The sequence below is a fragment of the Helicoverpa zea genome, chromosome 3, assembly GCF_022581195.2.
Source record: "Helicoverpa zea isolate HzStark_Cry1AcR chromosome 3, ilHelZeax1.1, whole genome shotgun sequence".
Taxonomy (NCBI): Eukaryota; Metazoa; Arthropoda; class Insecta; order Lepidoptera; family Noctuidae; genus Helicoverpa; species Helicoverpa zea.
The window spans coordinates 13,515,034-13,535,212 of record NC_061454.1 but is presented as its reverse complement, the minus strand read 5'-3'; the positions used below and the strand labels follow the sequence as shown (position 1 = coordinate 13,535,212).

The window sequence follows — 20,179 nt, the reverse complement described above, 5'->3', positions numbered from 1 at the left end:
TTGCCTGATCGCCAATTACCCTTTGCTAATATATCGTCCAAAAGTATATTGTCAACACAGATTTTGACGCTACCGCCGAGTGGAAGCTTCCTGGGGTTGTAGTTATTCCTGCCTCTTTTAACAATGTCTTAATCCACCCGCATCATCGTTCGGGTGCCTGCCTTTGGTTGGCCTCTAACGGATATAAATAAATTTAAGGAATTAGCCGATGTCCGTCTATCTTCTAACAAGGCTTTAGTCTTTCTGACCCAATACACTGGACTTAGATTTATATTTTCCTGATTATCCATCAAACAACAACCCGACTGCCTATGACTAGAACTGTCGGTCTTAGAGCCAAAGACTGGCCATAAGATTAAATTATCTTTGTTGTTTTTGAAATGTTCTGGGTCTATTGCAAGCAAGGAAAGATCATGGACTCGCCTTTCCGAAACAAGCTAGCAAAAGAAAGAGCAGCAGTGTGCCTGGAAGTTGCAAATGGATTATTCTCGTCTACGTTTACTGCACTTAAGTAGGTTACCAATTGGTCAATATTCCAGATGGACGGCTTCCCGGGGAACAGGTTTGCTCAGCGCTATTGATTTTAAATTGTGTCCGACTAGAACGTGTGAACCTAGCTCTCCAGTGGTTTCTGCATTGCATAGTGTAGCTATAACTGACTTGTGTAATAAAATAGTATTGTATGTTAGTTTATTTACTATGTGTAAGTCTGCTAAAAATTGGGTAAGTATAGGTCCAAATAGGGATTCAAGGATTCATAGGATCCAATTTCATACTTTTCGCCCCAATTTAACCATCGACTCCAAGCTGATTGATAAGTGTTGCGTGTGGATTGAAGAAGACTTCAGTCGGAGAGACTCCTTGTCCCTCCCCCCCCCCCCCCATTTCCCTGACCTTGGCAGGGGGTATCCCCGTTGCTGTGTCTATCGGTTTCTGCTCGAGGTTCATCAGTGTGTAGGGTACTGCTAATGATCGGGACTTCAAATCTGCTCGCCAAAATACCTGGTGCCACCGAAGGAACTACTATGAGATTAACTCCCGTTCCTGAATTGAGATGACTGAGGACCTACGGTATAAGGTAAGGTGGCGGTAATACCCATGCTAGCGGGTAAGTCAAAACTTGAGAAAAAGGCATCGTGGAACCCCGCTTTCGGGTCCTTCAGATCTAGGGGCACGTAGTACACAACTATGTGTCCCTGGGCTCGCTTCGAGGCAAGTAGGTCCACTGCTGATACAAGATGCCACTCCGGTGGAGGTTTGTGTCGGGAGAGATGGTCTGCCTGACTGTTGAATAGGGCTGGTATATGATTCACGACGTGATAGATTTGATACAGCTCAAGATAACTGAATACTCTGTACGTCAAGTTCGGTAGGCTCCTTGATCGGGTGCCACCTTGATTTCTTAGATATGACACCACAGTCCCATTTTTGCATTGAAAAATGGCTGTTGATCTCTTTAGCAACTTGCCGTGATTTTCCAGTTAATACTGCAAGCATCTCTTTCAGATCGCAGTGAAAGCCTTTTTCTCTCTCGTTCCATGAACCCATTACGGGAGTTCCGTTCAGTTGTGCCCCCATCCTACATCGGAGGCGTCCGTGGTTATAAGGTGACAGGGAAGTGGCGAATGAATATCCAAGGTTTGGTGGCAGCTGACCAGCCACCACTTTAGATCTGCTAAGGCATCTGCTGGTAGGTTCAACATTGCTATACTCCATTCACCGAGCCGTGAGCCCACAATGTAACCAAAGAATGACACTTTTTCAAAATGGTGGGTATAACCCGACCGATGACAAAAACGTCACATTTTTATGTAAAATGTTCTTAGTATCGTGGTCTTCAATTAAGTAGGGTTCTATGTATGACAGTCAAGACTTCTAGGTTCATTTTACATGTAAACGATTTACTACATATTTCATTAAAATTAAGAAAATAATTTACGGCCTTTATTATACATATTTGATTTCAAATAAGTTTGAAAAGATTGCATAAGTTCCACAGACATCGTTCTAAAATATCATTTCTAATGTTGTCAGTATATTACTTTCGTAGTTATTTTTATAAAATATGATCATTACTTCAATCGTGACTTATAAGAACCCTTTTTATGGTTTGTTCACCGTTTGGCTCACGGTTCCATGAATAGGGTAGGTATAGATTGCTGTTCAACACTGCATTGAGGAAAGTGAGGAGAGCCCGGTAATGCAGTCTGCCGTATGGAACAACGAAAACTTGCGAAGTTTAAAAGTCCTATCAAGCTATGCAGGTCTTCTAAGTTTGTCGTGCTGTTTGTCACGTAGTGCGTTTTGTCATTATCTTGTTGATAATGCTTGCGATTTATTCACTTGCCATCCAAAACGTGGTGCAAATGATCCCAAAGTAGGCAAATATATCTTGGTGAGCCACCAGAAAATCGAGATACACAATTATAAGTAACCCTTGAGTTTTCAAAGTTTGAGCCACCCAAATTGGTCACTGTGGCGAAGGTCTTGGGTGCCGTGCTTAAGCCAAATGGTAGGCACGTAATCTGAAGCAGTCTTCTTCTGTAGTCGAAGAACATGTCTGTGACCTCCGGCTACCGGAAGGTAGAAGTAAGCCTGGGCGAGATCCACTTGCACAGCCATTCGTCTTTCTGAAGAAACTCTAGCACCCGAAAAACATTTATTAAACTGAAGGGTTCCGTAATTATGAACTTGTTGAGAACCTTGAGATTGAGTATTGGACGGTTCTTTCCGTCGCCTTTTGGGCACAAGAAACATATTGGAAAGAAAGCTGGCAGAATTTGCAGCTATCAATAGAACTTTTTGTTTTATCATTTGGGATATGACGACATCCATCTCTTTGGACTCTCTGGTCAAATCTGGCATTATCTATCAAAGGTGGCTCTTGGCCAATGGTATGCGATACCCAGTTATTATTTTTGACAAGAAAGGCGGAGCTCCCATTTCTTTCCATTGGTCTTGATATAATGTTAGGCAACCCGCCTGGAAAGTCATAACTTACGTGCCTTGTTGGACGCATCAAAGTCCGCCTGCGGTCCTGGACGCTTTCTGTTTCCTCTGTTGGACATGGTTCCTATTGTAATTTACTCGTGATATCCCAAGGGAGCTTTTAGAGTTTTGCATCACACGCCATTCAGCGTGAGTGTGATTACCATTTCCCTTCGAGGGAAGGTTATAATGGCGACTCTTCGAAAGTCGATCCAAAAAGCCACCCTGCGAGGGTAGATTGCAATGATGGTACGACCCGCAACATGCATGATTGGTACCCTGCGAGGGTCCGTGATAATGAGCCGACCCCTGCGGGGGGTGGCTAGTATACTTACTGGTCCCTGCTTTGTAATCATGCTGCGACTCGCAAAATGCAAGATTGGTACCCTGCGCGGGTCCGTGATAATGAAACGACCCCTGTGGGGGGTGGCTAGTATACTTACTGGTCCCCACTTTGTAATGATGCTGCGTCTCGCAACATGCAAGATTGGTACCCTGCGCGGGTCCGTGAAAATGAGCCAACCCCTGTGGGGGGTGGCTAACATACTTACTGGCAGTCCTAGGCGGAGCGTACCAAGTCTTTCAAGGCCGAAAAGCATCACACGCCGAGATAATGAGCCGACCCCTACGGGGGGTGGCTAACAGACTTACTGGCAGTCCGAGGGGAGCGTACCAAGTCTTTCAAGGCCGAAAAGCATCACACGCCGAGATAATGAGCCGACCCCTACGGGGGGTGGCTAACAGACTTACTGGCAGTCCGAGGGGAGCGTACCAAGTCTTTCAAGGCCGAAAACCATCACACGCCGTGATAATGAGCCGACCCCCATGGGAGGTGGCTAACAGACTTACTGGTAGTCCGAGGGGAGCGTACCAAGTCTTTCAAGGCCGAAAAGCTTTCTTGACACCATCAGCCCTCTTCAAGTGCGGTAGTGATCAGTCCGAACTAAGGAGATGCTGGTTGGACCGCACCTCACACCATTCTTTTTTGTCAAACCGTTGAACGCCTTGCAGGATTGAACTAGGGCCACAGGTGCCTTAGGAACTTCGGGCTTGCTTTCTTTTCCATAGTCACGTGCACGGGCTGTGGTAGCTTTATTATTTACCGCATCTGTATTTGCTTTATAAGTCACTCATTCTGAAAACAAATTACTGAAAAAAAAGTACACGGAAGAAACTCGTGACAAAAAAGGGGTAGATGTACAAAATATTAACACTTGATTTCGCAAAATCGAATATCGAACGGTAAAACCGTTAACAAATTGTATAAAATATTATAAACTCACCTGTGTTCTGCGAGAGCACTGAGTTTATTTTTCAACGAAATACTACAGCGGTTGGTTAGACAACCTTCTCGGGCGGAAAACAAGACGCCAATGACGAACTGTGGCCGCCGAGAACACTCGTCGCCTCCTGCCTGGTGGGGAGTGAAACTGGTCGGTGTGCGAGAGAGATGCAAGATATGGGGTAGAAAAGGACGGAGATAAAAGCGGAAAACACGTAGGTGCCTATCTCAAACTAGTAAGCTTCAAATAACGGTCAAGAATTTAATACAATTAGTTTTGTTGTCCCCAATTACTTTGATTATATCAAATAGCCAATTGCCGAGTAAAACTTTGTTAACTACTTTTACTGGAAGGTAATGGTGAATAAATTATGGGTTGTCTTAATATTAGGCAAGAAATTGTAACACCGATAGTCGAAATGATAGGGATTTTAATGATACGATTCAATTAAGAAGTAACGATATTAATTGCTGAATAATTTCTCAAATCCCGAAAATAAGCGCCTACGGATAAAGAAACGTTAATGTCAAAACATGCAGTTTACAACGCGTTCCATTCCCAATTCGATAAAATTGGAACATTACTGACTGACTGTGAAAGGCATTTCGAAGATAGTTTATGCACTGATATAAACGTATTTAGTGTAATTGTTATATTCGAAATGATTTCCATTTTATGTTGCTTCTTAAATATAGTTTTATGGACAAATATAGTGAAGTTTTGTCTATAACTAAGGACATTCCACAATCAGCTGAAATGCGCGTATGCTCAAAATCAAGGTATATTTATCTCTGTAACGCGATTGATAAGTTGTGGTCATTGTACTCCCTGTTGTGATATTTCCAATAAAAATATTAATTCAGTGATAACAAAAGCATTGTTTTTACAGATTTAACGCATCTTATGCAAGTGCCACAGCGTATGAAACAATATGTTAGGAGGTGTCAAGCTTAAAGTAACGTTTACTCATGAAAAGACTTGCTTTGCTTATATCAGTCCAAAGTACAGCACAAATAATGAACAGGTGAGAATTTTAACTTCATAATGTTTATGCAAAGGTGCGTTGACATAACTCTTTATGTATTAAAACAATAGGTTGCGTAAAAGCTCATTTGATTGTTCAATGAGGTTAGAATGTTGTTTACTCCTGGGAAAATGCTATTTATTGTTCTTTATGCTTGTGTTTATAAGAACTGAACATCCATAACAGGCAGTTGTTATTCACAGTTAATTATAGCCATCTTATCGCTGCCTTGGGATAGAGAACATCATTTACAAGTAATGACAAGTATACAATTAATATTACGAATGTACTATTAATAAGTTAGCTTAATATCACACTATAGGTACTTATTTAATTTAGACACAAACATTATCAGTATTTTTTGGTTACTTCCAGACACAATGCGTCCAAGTCCTCTGCAGAGACAAGCAGATCCTACTATGGGTGGTGTTCAAAAGCGGTGTTCCGGAAGGTCAGGTAGCCTGCAACCCTATATACAGCAGGATGGTGGGGCTAGAGGAGGGGGCTGATGTCTTTGTGTCTCCGTACGCTGATCTCAAGGTGCTGAATGAGCTGTATGTGGAAACTGACAGTCCTGATGACCAGGAGATATTAGTACGTTGTAACTTTTTAAATTGTAACATTACTACATAAAAAGTTGATAGTTAAAATTAACAAGTCATTATGAAAATTTCAGTTTAGATATGCTTGTCAGCCATATGAAAATGTTCCATGTTTATGTAGAAGATAACAATATATGAACATAAAAAATATTTATTTACTTTTCAGGAACACAATGTAGAACTACTACAAATGCGGATACTAGACCAATTGAGACTAGTTGTCGCTAATCAAAAGACAGTAGTTTGGATATCAGCATCTTTACCAATAGTCTTCACACCAAAACAAACTGGAATTCTCGTCAACCATAGCCAAATCATTGTGAAAATGGATGCTTTTAACAGCATACACCCTTTCCCTACTACACCAGTCAATGTTCCCATGCCCAAAGACAATGAACAGTTTAAAAACATAGGTGCTATAAACAAAGGAATGCTCGCTCCATATTTAAATGTACCAAAAAGGTTAGTTCTAAGAGCAGTACCCATAGACAGTGATGGCAAAAAGAATTTGATACATCCCTACACTGTATTCATACATGAAGACTTTATAGATGAAAAGTATAAGAATTTAACTATAATACTGGCTACAATGACTAATATACCATCAATTTTAAATGAGAGTGATGATGATAGTGAGAATAATAATGTTTCAATTAATGATGTGTGTGTAGAAATAGTTCCAATTGACTCTGTGATATATAGAAGTTTGTGCAGAGAGGTACATAATAAGAACATACCTACAGTGCTTATACCAAAACCATTGAATGCTATAATTAACATTGAGAATGGTATGAGAATAATCTTCACCCTAATAGCTGACAATATTGAAGAACCGGAACACATAGACATAATAACATATTCGGATCAGATACAGTCTGAAATGGACGTGGTAGAAAAATTCAAGAACTGTGTTATAAAAAGCACACATTCTGGCAAACGGTTCCTTATAAACAATGGTATGTTAAAGCAGAATACAGAAATTACACCAGGATTCTTACAGTTCAAGTTAAAACCGGATAAGTTGAAGTTCACTATGCTGGATCCAGGGTCATTTAGGAACTGTACGGTAGCTGCTAAGTGCTCTAGTGAGACAGATATGACTTTGCCAAAAGCGGTAATGTCAAAGATGGATTATGATTACAAGAATTACTGCAGGACAATGAAATCCATGGAGTCCCTGATTGAAAAGGTTTTGGCACATGTGAACTTTGAGATACATAGAGAGGCTACTTTCAAAGGTGCTTCTGAAATCAAGAGTAATGTTTTAATTACTGGTAAGTGGCAGTAAGATGGTATATTTTTGTTTCAATCATCAATTTCTTATCACTGTAAATTCTACACAATGGAAATATCCAATTGCCAATTGGATCGGGTGTATTTTTCCTAATTGCCGAAACAAACTCATTTTATAAACCTTTATGCATTTACAGACTCTTATTTAGCATTTAGCCTTCACATTAGAATTATTCAAATATTGCCAAACCTTCCACACAAGATTTACAATCTTACATCTTTTTCACAGGTCTAAGTGGCACAGGAAAGTCCTCATTCTGCCAGATAATCCAAAAAGAATTGACTGTCTGGTCGCACATTCTACAGTGCCGTTCTCTGAGAGGTCGTAAGGACATTACTGAGGTGCTCGGGAAAGCTATACTGATGTGTCAGGAACATAGTCCAGCGGTGCTCATATGTGATGATGTGGATGCTTTAGTGCCGCCGAATATGGAAGGCGCTTCGCCTCAGGATATTGCTTATTATCAGAGGTAATATATAGCTACGTGTAATTCTATGTATCTTCTTATACCTCCTATGTACTACTCCCAAGGCTCCATGACGAAGTGCATGGAAAAGTTAGTAAGACTACACTTCGTTCATTTCGCTTGGAGCCCTTTGTGGCCTTTGGTTTGGAGCTCCTCGCAGAGACGAACGAGTGTATACCCAATGTCTGCGCACACACTTTACTACTTCGTACTTTTGTTTGTCTTTTTACAACTTTCCCATGAATTTCGCCAAGAAACTTGTAACGAGTACTGTAGAGAAGGGGTGCCACGTTATGATATTGGTATTTGTTATGAATCAAAACTTAGGTATGATGATAGTCATATTATATTCAAAGAAATAAAAAACAAACCTACACCAAGCGGCAAGAATCTCTTACACCATTTGATTTTGAAAATTATTTTCACACACCCAAATATTCAATAAAAATCTTTCTTTCATTGCAGACTGGCAGTAGTAATAAAGCACCTACTACAGACATGTTCAGGAGTGTGCGTGTTGATGACGGCACTCAGTATGAAAGACTTACACCCCACGCTGCGTCAGTTCAGCGGGAAGCCGCTGTTCACGGCTCAATTTGACGTGCCCGAGTTGGAGAAGGTGAGGTTTTATGTTGATTTTATGGTCCTAGAGATTGAATAGTATTATTTTGGTTTTCAAATTTAATTTGCTCAGGTTTATTGAAACCTGGTATTTGTAGAATCTTACGGGCCTAAGCCAAAGTGAGATATATTATTTTTTATTATATTTTTAGAGCATAAGTATTACATTTAAATATACAAACAATTATGAAATTAAATTTAACTTGACTGCCGCGAATCTATACTAATATTATAAAGCTGAAGAGTTTTTAAATAAAAAAAAATATCCCGGTACGGGAAGTAGTTCCCACGGGATGTGGGTGAAACCGCTGGCAGAAGCTAGTATGCAAATATTTACATACGTCATTTAAAAAATAGAAAAAAAAACACAAACCTTAGCAGTCGTTTAATGAAAGACATAATACCTAATGTTTTAAATTAATCTTTTTGGTTTTGACCGATATTCAATTACTATCGCATTTTAATCTCAAAGTAGCAGATTAATGGACTACTTAGTATTTGAAGTAAGGTTTATTTTTGCATGCGCCGTTGGCTCCGTTTGCATGCTCTTTAATGCTCGCGCAGCCGATCGGCTCCAGTCTGTGTGAAAAGAAAAATGCGCGCCGATGCTCTCCGACCCGGTCTATCTGACCCTAATATGTTTCTACGTTTCCAGACAGAAAGAACGGAACTATTCAAGCACCTTCTCAACGACAAGATACGGCAGGAGTTTGAGATAGAAGATGATGACGTCATCAAACTGGCCATGGATACCGCCGGCTTTAGCGTTAGAGATATCATTGATTATTTGAACAAGAAGATATTTAAAGCTGTTAAGAAGAAAAGTAAGTTATTTTAAGTGGTACACATTTCCTTTAACATGTTGACTTTTGCAATAGTATTTAGTTTTGAAATTATTTCAGGCCCTAGTATGCATATCCTACTTATATTATAAATGTGAAAGTTTGTGAGAATGTATGGATGTATGTTTGTTATTAAATCACGCAAAAACGACTGAACCCATTTGATTGAAATTTGGTATGTAGATAGGTGATACCCTGGATTAACACATAGGCCACTTTTTATCAACACACCACGCGGGCGAAGCCGCTGGCGGAAGCTAGTTTTTTTATAAATTCTTTGAAATATTTGTTTTCAAAAAAATATACACTGAATTTCGTTTGCTCCTACAAAATTCGAAGCCATATCTTTGTCTGACATATTCATCATCATCAGCCTACCGCAGTCCACTGCTGGACATAGGCCTCTCCAAGTGCACGCCACTGAGATCTATTTTCGGCTTCTCGCATCCAGCTCCTGCCAGCCGTCTTGCGCAAGTCATCACTCCACCGTGCCTGAGGACGTCCTACACTACGTTTGCCGAGGCGTGGTCTCCACTCTAGAACTCGTTTACCCCAACGGTTATCGGTTCTTCGGCTAATATGGCCAGCCCACTGCCACTTCAGCTTGCTGATTCGGTAGGCTATGTCGATGACCTTGGTTCTCTGACGGATTACCTCATTTCTGATGCGATCCCTCAGAAACGCCGAGCATAGCTCTTTCCATAGCCCGCTGAGCGACTTTAAACTTGTGGACCAGCCGTACCGTCAGTGTCCACGTTTCGGCTCCGTAAGTCATGACAGGTAGGACGCACTGATTGAAGACTTTTGTCTTTAGGCACTGTGGGATCGACGATGTTAGGACTCGACGTAGCTTCCCAAATGCAGCCCAACCCAACTGAATTCTCCTATTCACCTCGTCCTCAAAGTTGTTTCTACCTAACTGCAATGTCTGCCCGAGGTATACATATTTCCGAACAACTTCGAGAACGGCGCCGTGTATCGCAATCGGTTCCGGTAGAACATGTTCATTGAACATGACCTTGGTTTTGTCCAAGTTCATCCGTAGGCCGATGCGTAGAGAAGATTCAGCCAGGTCGTTCAGCATCTGTTGTAGGTCCTGCAGCGTTTCCGCCATGATGACGATATCGTCAGCAAATCTCAAGTGAGAGATGTGTTCGCCATTGATGTTGATGCCGCGTCCTTTCCAGTTCAGCGTCTTGAACATATCCTCCATTGCATTAGTGAACAGTTTCGGGGAAATAACATCCCCTTGTCTCACTCCTCGATGCAACGGTATGGGCCTTGTTTGCTGATTCTGTACTTGGACGGACATTGTAGCGGCTTCGTAGAGACATCTCATCACTTGGATGTATCGCCAATCTACTTGACAACGCTGCAGGGACTCCAGAACAGACCAGATTTCAACCGAGTCAAATGCCTTCTCATAGTCCACAAATGCTAGACACAGGGGCTGATTATACTCTTCGGTCTTCTGTATAATCTGCCGCACTGTGTGGATGTGGTCTATGGTGCCGTATCCGCTCCGAAACCCAGCCTGCTCCGGTGGTTGGAATTCGTCGAGTCTTCGCGCAAGACGGTTCGTGATCACTCTTGAGAACAGCTTATATACGTGGCTTAGGAGGGAAATGGGTCGATAGTTCTTCAACTGGGTTTTGTCTCCCTTTTTGAAGAACAGGACGACAACACTCCTACTCCACGCCTCTGGAGTTCTCCCTTCAAACAGGACGGCATTAAAAAGCTTCTGGAGCTCCCCCAGTACGGGCTTACCTCCTGCTTTTAAAAGCTCTGTTGTAATGCCATCCTCGCCAGGGGCTTTTCCATTTTTGAGCTGTCTCAGAGCGATCTCGACTTCTGGCAGGTCTTCGGTAAAATGGCGTGTTAATGTGGCTCTAGAATCCTCATTTCCGGGATCAGGTCGAGATGCATGCGATGCGTATAACCGGCCATAGAAATTTTCCACTTCCGAAAGGACTGCCGGCACCGAAGAAACGACTTCTCCACTTGTTGTGGTCAGCTTCGTCAAGTGGCTTCTTCCAAGAGATTGTACGAACACCTTTGACCCCCGATTCAGCTCAATTGCTCTTTCAATGTCAAGAGTATTGGAGCACCAGAGGTCGCGTCGTACGTGCTTGTTGATCTCTTGGTTTAGAGCCCGCTGAGCTGACGAAGTGACAGGCGGGTTTTCACGTCGTTTCATCATAAGCCCTAATGTCTCTTCCGAAAGCTTTGATTTCTTGCCCTTACGCTGCATGTTACAGAATCTCGAACCTTCCTCCCTGAGGATCCGAACCACATATTCGTGGTTCTGGTTAACGTCTGTTGTGGTTTCCACGGCGGCAAATCGGTTCTCCAAATTTGACTGGAACGTTTCAGATCCTGTCATGGTTTGGAGCAGTGTTGGTCGGAGCCTGGCCTTCATCAGACGGAAACGTTCGGCCTTGAAGTTGATATTCAGAGAGCCTCGGACAAGTCGGTGATCGCTCCCGGTATTAAACCTATTGATCACGGAGACGTCTCTGAATATGTGCTTCTTGTTCGTCATGATGAAGTCAATCTCATTTTTAGTCATAGTGTCGGGGCTTTGCCACGTCCACTTCCTTTGGGGCTGCTTTTTGAAAAAGGAGTTCATCAAAAAGAGCCCCTCGCGTTCGAGGAAGTTGACGAGCATTTGCCCCCTATGATTCCTGCTTCCAAATCCATGGGATCCTACTGCCGATTCGCCGCAAATCTGTACTCCCACTTTAGCGTTAAAGTCCCCCATGACAACGGTGTAATGGGTCTTCGTAGTGAAGTGGAGGGCCCTTGATATATCATCAAACATATCCTCCACTTCATCGTCTGAATGTGTCGAGGTCGGTGCGTACACTTGCACTACCTTGAGGCTATACCTGTCGGTGAGCTTTATGATAAGGTACGCTACCCTGTTCGACACACTAGACACCTCCACAACGTTATCAGCTAGGGACTTATTAACCAGAAACCCAACGCCACCTTGGGATTGTTGGTCTCCCTCTCGGAAGTACATTAGGTGACCTGATTCGAGGGTTATGGTGTCCTCCCCCTCTCTTCGAACTTCACATAACCCTAATATATGCCACCTAATCTTCCCAAGTTCCACCTCGAGTTGCGCCAGATGCGAGTCAAGCCGTAGCGTGCGGCCGTTGTACGTCGCAAGAGTCAGTTGTGTTTGGTGGCCTCCCGTAACCCGGAGATTCTTCGCACCCCCTGTCCCGCCGTAACCACGGTCGCCACTGTGACCAGAAATAGCGGGACTGCCGGGAACTAGGGGCCGTGGCTTTATGGTTCTGCACATTGAGGAATTTAGCCTACTGCTATCACGCTGGCCAGACGGGTTGATAGAGGGTTTTTTTTCGAGTTTTCCTTCTCTCGCACGGTGTTCGGTGCATTTTTGACTCCATTAGTCGACTTCTACGACACCCACTGGAAGAAGGGGTAGCGACATGTGTATTCTTAAGCCGTCGCTACGCGGCTTTGCTGACATATTAAGCTGAATTTAACCAAAATAACAATTTTCATTAAAATTAAATTCCAGTCGCATTTTTATCATAATTTTCACTTGCAAAGTCACATACAACTTTTATTCTTGTTCTAGAATCTTCTCCAAACGACCCCAAACCTCGTTTAGTAGAAGACATAACGAAAGATGAGGAGAAGGCCAGCGAGTTCGATATCTGGGGACCAGTCGGAGGTCTGGAGGAAGTCAAGCAGGAGCTCACAGAGTGCATATTCTGGCCTATCATGGTGAGTTTGAGTTTGTGAAAAACTTTTTAACTGGCGTCGAGAAAATGCCTTGTATTTTGGGCATAGTAACATTACAGCCATTTTCAGGAGGTTTTTATTTAAATTATTCTAACGTATGTTACGTATGGTATTATTTATTTAATTTTAAGAAGGCTACTAATCATATCGCTAATGACAAATCTCCACAGATCATAAAATTACTAGGTGTCGTAACTACAATCTATGTTTTCAAGATCAGATAAGGATCCCATTCATCACATATCACAACATCCAGATAAATAAATTCCATTCCCAAAAAAAGGGCGTTTCGGGCCACGGTCAGTGTAGTTCCGTAGCGTGGTGATTAACGCTCAATTATTCTCTGTGTGAGAGGAGGCCTGTGCCCAGCAGTGACACGATAAAAACGCTGACGATGATGATGTTGAATGTTATTGTTCAGGTTAGGCGGCTGTTTACAGCTCTCTCAACCAGGAAAAAGTCTACAATAAGGAATTTATAGTGCTACGTCGTTTTTGGAGCAGTTTCAAGTCCGTCTATTTCAAAGCGTTATTTGTACGAACTGACAGTAACTATCAACTGCGCCAGGAAACGATCAGACCGGAAACCTATATCAATGTTGGTAACGTGACCATAGCGTGATCTAGCATTTGCTTGAATTGATCAACGCCATCTAGTTGGAAATTTGGAACTAATGCGGGAAATTGGGAAGCTAGAAACGGGCTATGTATGTTGGACTTTCGGTCGTCATTTTGGATTGCGTTAACCGATTCTGATATGTATTTTTTTATTTGCAAAAATATATGTTTAAAAGAAGAAAAAGATTTGAAAAAATATGGCTGGCTTATTTGGTAAAATTGCAAACTTAGTTCAGAAATAATTTCGGGTATTTTTTCCTATAATATCTTTATAAAGATCCAATTTTGAGATGTTTTTCATACTTTTAAACTTATGCTCTAAAAGTTAAATCATGGGGGCGAGAGAGGGACACATTTTGAGAAGGTTGGATTGGCAGTCTGTTGCTCCCTGTAAAATACTCGTACTCAGCTGCACCCAGTGAGAACTTTAAGCCGACCCCATCGTTGGGAAAAGTTAGAGATGATAGGAATGGTTCCTATCATGTGTCTGATAAACCTTACAACTTCTAAAGACAATACATCACATTTCTATCTGTCGTACACCAGTATCCAGCACTGTTCCCGTCTCAATCATGCGGCATCCTGCTATACGGGCCGCCCGGCACCGGCAAGTCCCACATCGGCTCGTGTTTGGCTCGACTCACCAATATGAACATGATCACTGTGAAGGGACCTGAGTTGCTCTCCAAGTATATCGGACAGAGTGAGAAGGCCGTTAGAGATATTTTTGACAAGTAAGTATTATTTCATAATTGTTTAACTAGCTTCCTCTAGCAGTTTCATCTGCGTCTCGTGGAACCTACACCGGGTACCCGAATAAAAAGCCTTATAGACTTTTTGGATAAATGGGCTATTTAACACTGGAAGCATTTTTCAATTCGGTCCAGAAGAACTTAAGATTAGCTCGTTCAAGTAAAAAAAACCTTCAGTTTTATGATATTAGTAAAGATGTTGTTGGCAATTTAACAAATATACTCATAGGACTTTATTGTATTAACTTGAAATTACAATTTGGGGAGAAAAAAATTGTAAAAGCTGCAGGATATGACCGTAGTTATTCTGATTATGACTTTGTATCACTTTAGTTCGATCACCAAAGTGTTTTGAATAAGTTTTTTTTTCCTCACAGGGCAGACATGAAGAGGCCGTGCATATTGTTCTTCGACGAGTTCGACAGTCTCGCGCCCAAGTAAGTTGTTATTGTAAGTGTCCACCTCGCTTATTTTCTACACCTCACAATAAACTGCTGTGTTTTAAGGCTCCATTCTTTTGCAAAATTAATAATGTAACGATTTTTTGATAAAGACGTTGTAGTAACTTAAATCACATTCTGCAATTCATTTGTGCTAATGGTAGTGGTTGATCATAATATATTTTTTTATTTATATTAGTTTGAAGTTACCTTGTTTTAACTAATCTGGGAATGTATAGACACACTTTTCATAAGTCGTTCTTTGTATACTCGTAAATACTCTTTTAAATTGTATTCACCAACTCGGATAGTGTGGCGGGTGAACAAACACTTTGGAGACAGACGTTGCAAGCTCTTGGCTAAGTGCCTAAGAGCTGCACGGCTCGATCGATCAGGAGGTTAAGCACACGGGTGGAAAAGATTCTGGGTAATTGGGTATCCTTCCGAAACTCAAATACATTCGCATTCTTAAACTCAAGTACATAAAGGTACGTAAAGTCCAAAGGGTTCAAAGGAGTACATGGAAGTAGTACATGGGGAAGTAAATAAGGAAGTTTAATATAGGGAGTACATCGGTGTACACGGGGAGTATATAGGAGGCGTACGGAGGGGAGAAGTTATATGGGGAGTATATAAAAGTGATGGGAGGGTAGCTCACGCTTACGCAATGGTATAATGAGATGGATTCTTCCTCTGACCAGACGCGGCCACGACTCAACTGGAGTAACAGACAGAGTAGTAAACCAGCTGCTAGCTCGGCTGGACGGCGCGGAGGGGGGCGCGCGGGGCCCCGTGCTGGCGGCCACGTCGCGCCCCGACCTCGTGGACCCCGCGCTGCTGCGCGCCGGCCGCCTGCAGCGCCACGTCTACTGCGCGCTGCCTGACCAAGTGAGTACTGTGTCACAGTGAACAGCTGCTAGCTCGGCTGGCGGCCACGTCGCGCCCCGACCTCGTGGACCCCGCGCTGCTGCGCGCCGGCCGCCTGCAGCGCCACGTCTACTGCGCGCTGCCTGACCAAGTGAGTACTGTGTCACAGTGAACAGCTGCTAGCTCGGCTGGCGGCCACGTCGCGCCCCGACCTCGTGGACCCCGCGCTGCTGCGCGCCGGCCGCCTGCAGCGCCACGTCTACTGCGCGCTGCCTGACCAAGTGAGTACTGTGTCACAGTGAACAGCTGCTAGCTCGGCTGGCGGCCACGTCGCGCCCCGACCTCGTGGACCCCGCGCTGCTGCGCGCCGGCCGCCTGCAGCGCCACGTCTACTGCGCGCTGCCTGACCAAGTGAGTACTGTGTCACAGTGAACAGCTGCTAGCTCGGCTGGCGGCCACGTCGCGCCCCGACCTCGTGGACCCCGCGCTGCTGCGCGCCGGCCGCCTGCAGCGCCACGTCTACTGCGCGCTGCCTGACCAAGTGAGTACTGTGTCACAGTGAACAGCTGCTAGCTCGGCTGGCGGCCACGTCGCGCCCCGACCTCGTGGACCCCGCGCTGCTGCGCGCCGGCCGCCTGCAGCGCCACGTCTACTGCGCGCTGCCTGACCAAGTGAGTACTGTGTCACAGTGAACAGCTGCTAGCTCGGCTGGCGGCCACGTCGCGCCCCGACCTCGTGGACCCCGCGCTGCTGCGCGCCGGCCGCCTGCAGCGCCACGTCTACTGCGCGCTGCCTGACCAAGTGAGTACTGTGTCACAGTGAACAGCTGCTAGCTCGGCTGGCGGCCACGTCGCGCCCCGACCTCGTGGACCCCGCGCTGCTGCGCGCCGGCCGCCTGCAGCGCCACGTCTACTGCGCGCTGCCTGACCAAGTGAGTACTGTGTCACAGTGAACAGCTGCTAGCTCGGCTGGCGGCCACGTCGCGCCCCGACCTCGTGGACCCCGCGCTGCTGCGCGCCGGCCGCCTGCAGCGCCACGTCTACTGCGCGCTGCCTGACCAAGTGAGTACTGTGTCACAGTGAACAGCTGCTAGCTCGGCTGGCGGCCACGTCGCGCCCCGACCTCGTGGACCCCGCGCTGCTGCGCGCCGGCCGCCTGCAGCGCCACGTCTACTGCGCGCTGCCTGACCAAGTGAGTACTGTGTCACAGTGAACAGCTGCTAGCTCGGCTGGCGGCCACGTCGCGCCCCGACCTCGTGGACCCCGCGCTGCTGCGCGCCGGCCGCCTGCAGCGCCACGTCTACTGCGCGCTGCCTGACCAAGTGAGTACTGTGTCACAGTGAACAGCTGCTAGCTCGGCTGGCGGCCACGTCGCGCCCCGACCTCGTGGACCCCGCGCTGCTGCGCGCCGGCCGCCTGCAGCGCCACGTCTACTGCGCGCTGCCTGACCAAGTGAGTACTGTGTCACAGTGAACAGCTGCTAGCTCGGCTGGCGGCCACGTCGCGCCCCGACCTCGTGGACCCCGCGCTGCTGCGCGCCGGCCGCCTGCAGCGCCACGTCTACTGCGCGCTGCCTGACCAAGTGAGTACTGTGTCAATTTTCCTTACAACCTCATTAAAAAAATGTCGAACTGACGATCTGACAAAGATCACGAGTAGGCGTAGGACGTAGGCAGTATCCAACAGGTCTTCATGGAAATGGGAGGCTTATGTTCACCAGTGGATGTCTTACGGATGAAATGATGGGAACATGACTATCCAAACTTGATGCTCTTGCATCATCATCGTGCTCTGCTTAGTATACTCATGTTTTCACAAATAAAGAATGTACTTAGACCGTTTTTCGCCACAATATTCATCACGTCAGTTATTCCCTACTCTATTTAAACCTCCACTCTTCTCCATTAGCAAGGCCGGCACGAAGTTCTCCGAACATTGACGAAGAGTGTCCAAGTAGACGAGGCGGTGGATTTGCAAGAATTAGCGGCACGGACTGAAGGATACTCGCCGGCAGACCTCAAATCCATACTAGTTACTGCTCAACTAACCAGGCTGGAAACGCAATTGGTAAGAGGACGAGGCATTTTTGAACACCCTTATATTAGCTTCACTTGTAACTATGTATGTAAGAAAATCTTGAAATCTTAATTGGACCCACTTCCCAGTCTTTGATTAGGATGAAATTTTGCACACGCTCTGAGTTCTAATAAATAAAATACATTTATTTCAGACAACAATGATCCATATTTTAATGTCTAATGACAATACATGACTAGCTAAGAAACGTCACAATAAAAGCGTGTTCTAGTGTTTTTCAACCAATTGTTGATTTGTAAATAGTGGGCATAATATTGTACAATGAAAAACTACAATGTTAATAAGTTTAGAGATAGCCGCAAAAACTAAAGATGTTTTTAGCAAAATTGTTTAAAACGATTTAAAAAATCATTCACTATTTTTCCACGTGGTCCTTTTCCGCTAAAAATCGATAAGGCTTTCCGAATTGAATGACACTTCAATACAACATTCGAATGTGCTGATGATGAAGTCAGAATAATCAGTAGTAGAATAAGTTTTTTTTATTATTTCGATTTTATTTCTTGATAAAGTACCGATTCTTATCACAACGACTCTTTGAACAAATATTCATTAAATGCTAATTTTCTAGACGGCGAATGAAGAAAAATCTATGGAATCTGTAGTGGTGTACAAGGAAGACATAGAGAGTGCCTTAGCCGAGACCAAGCCGTCTCTGTCCATTCAGCAGAGGTTATTCTATGATATGATGTGAGTTATATTTTTATATCGGTTACACCTTCCACATACGTTCTTTTAGCCCCAAATTAATTAGCTTGAGTTATGGTTGCTTAAACAATAATACAGTTCCACATTTGTTTCACAAAAAAACTTCGATTAGACTCACTTTTCTAGATGGTTTAAAAAAAAGGTTCAATATCTTTTTTGCTAATCGTGTCTACTTTTGACGTACTTACTTGTAAACAGATTGATTGCATTCGAAACCTCTTCTTTTTGACCCTTTTCATTTCGTATTTTGAGTCCTTGTTAAATAAACTTTTATAGATGTCAAAGTTTCGAACTGGTGACAAAATTATTTAATCTTTTCCAGATACAAGAGGTTCCGAGGCGAGAGTTTGACAGATGAACAGAAGATCATATCCAAATTCCAGCAGAAGCAGAGAGTCACGCTTGCTTAAAATATTAGCTAATTAATAAAATAAAACGCCTTATAAAGTAGTATTGCAAGTGACCAAATTCAATAGATGTTAATAAAAAAATACTAAAAAACTTGTAACCTTTTTCAAGTTTTATGTGTACTACCGATACCACTGGATATGACTGGTTGACAGACTTTCTGGGATCTGACTACCTGTAAAAACTAACACAGAAGTTCAAAAGACAACCGGGAGGGACCTACCACTTAGCCAAGATGATAATATCGGTTTTCACCTTTACCATGCTTTTACCATGTGCCTATTAACGTACTTAGGTATATTAGTATTGTTAAAGTATTGTAGTCACTTGTAGTCTTTGCACAGCTAGCTGATTTATGTGAAGTGCTAATAAAATAATGAAATGTGATAAAATATTCACTGCTAGCTTAAAATGAGGTAGGTTATGTAAATTGTAATATTCTTTTTGCTGCGCATCTTTTTCTCAAAAGAGGTTCGATTTTGTTTTCAAGTTAATAGTAGCAAAAACAAATATTCATTGCTACTATACAAAATCAGTTATCAATATATTTGTAGGTGATGTAGACATATTTATTCTTTAGATCTACATTTTATCTAAGTTTGTTGAAGCTGGAATGTTGCAAAGTAACCGTCTTACCACAAAAACTTTTAAACGTCAGTTTATGCCTTGTCTAAAAAAATGTCAAATTATGACGTTGACATACGGTTCATTTTGCAGCCAAAATTTTATTAGACAAGTGTAAAACAGGGGTTAAAGTTTTTGTAGTAAGGCCATAAAGGTTTATGCACACCGTGTTTTTTGACGATGCGCGTTTTTGAAACGTGATCTTATATTCTACCTTTGTAAAGCTACAAACGTGCGTTTCAAAAAATGTGGTGTACATGGGCTTTAAGTTGTTAACTTAGTAAGTGCTGTAAGCTGTGATGTAAGTTAGTAATAGTAGGTGCTAGGACTAATAAAATAAGCGGAAATACTTAAGTTTGTTTGTTTGTATATTTTGTTGCGAATTTTATGTTTAATTTATTGAAAGAAATAAATCGGTATTTTATTTTACAATTTGGTGGTTTCATTACGCAACATTTTAATCAGAATTATAACACGAAAGTACTGATGATTCAAATGAAAAAAAAAGGTGGTTATTCATTTGAAAAAAAAAAGATCTAAACTTTTACGGAACAATGCATTATACAGATTAGAGATATGTATAACGCAGTACCATATTAGTACTGACAACTGCACCAAAAAACGGTAAGACTGTTCTATTTCCAGCTAAAAAAAGCTAACCCACAAGGCAAGACTATTCAACAAAAGAACAAAACTAATATCACGAAGCCTATAAAACCTTCTTGTATTAAAACCTAAATCTTCACTAGCAGCAGATTCCCGCGCAA

At 43.2% G+C, this 20,179-nt stretch overlaps 1 protein-coding gene across 3 annotated transcripts; it reads left to right on the top strand.

Moving 5' to 3' along the window:
• The first annotated feature begins 4,934 nt into the window (after nt 1-4,934).
• On the top strand, nt 4,935-19,844 carry LOC124646080 (peroxisome biogenesis factor 1-like). Of its 3 annotated transcripts, XM_047186118.1 has the most exons (14): nt 4,935-5,050; nt 5,161-5,295; nt 5,671-5,889; nt 6,064-7,171; nt 7,420-7,660; nt 8,123-8,276; nt 8,934-9,102; nt 12,734-12,882; nt 14,064-14,251; nt 14,647-14,706; nt 15,411-15,597; nt 17,484-17,642; nt 18,244-18,362; nt 18,703-19,844. In XM_047186118.1, the coding sequence occupies exons 2-14, from the start codon at nt 5,203-5,205 to the stop codon at nt 18,788-18,790; spliced, it is 2,934 nt and encodes a 977-aa protein (XP_047042074.1). In that variant the 5' UTR covers nt 4,935-5,050; nt 5,161-5,202; the 3' UTR covers nt 18,791-19,844. The 3 variants fall into 3 exon arrangements, with proteins under 3 accessions (XP_047042074.1, XP_047042073.1, XP_047042075.1); XM_047186117.1 differs by lacking the exon at nt 4,935-5,050 and having other exon boundaries at nt 5,059-5,295; XM_047186119.1 differs by lacking the exons at nt 4,935-5,050; nt 17,484-17,642; nt 18,244-18,362; nt 18,703-19,844 and having other exon boundaries at nt 5,059-5,295; nt 14,647-14,719; nt 15,411-15,540.
• The last annotated feature ends 335 nt before the right edge of the window (nt 19,845-20,179 follow it).

What these genes read in the sequence shown, in the direction of transcription:
- LOC124646080 (XM_047186118.1), top strand. Translation starts at nt 5,203, where the DNA reads ATGTTAGGAGGTGTCAAGCTTAAAGTAACGTTTACTCATGAAAAGACT. An exon ending in GATATTGCTTATTATCAGAG is followed by an intron (nt 7,661 to 8,122) that starts GTAATATATAGC and finishes CTTTCATTGCAG; the next exon opens with ACTGGCAGTAGTAATAAAGC. An exon ending in ACTGCGCGCTGCCTGACCAA is followed by an intron (nt 15,598 to 17,483) that starts GTGAGTACTGTG and finishes CTTCTCCATTAG; the next exon opens with CAAGGCCGGCACGAAGTTCT.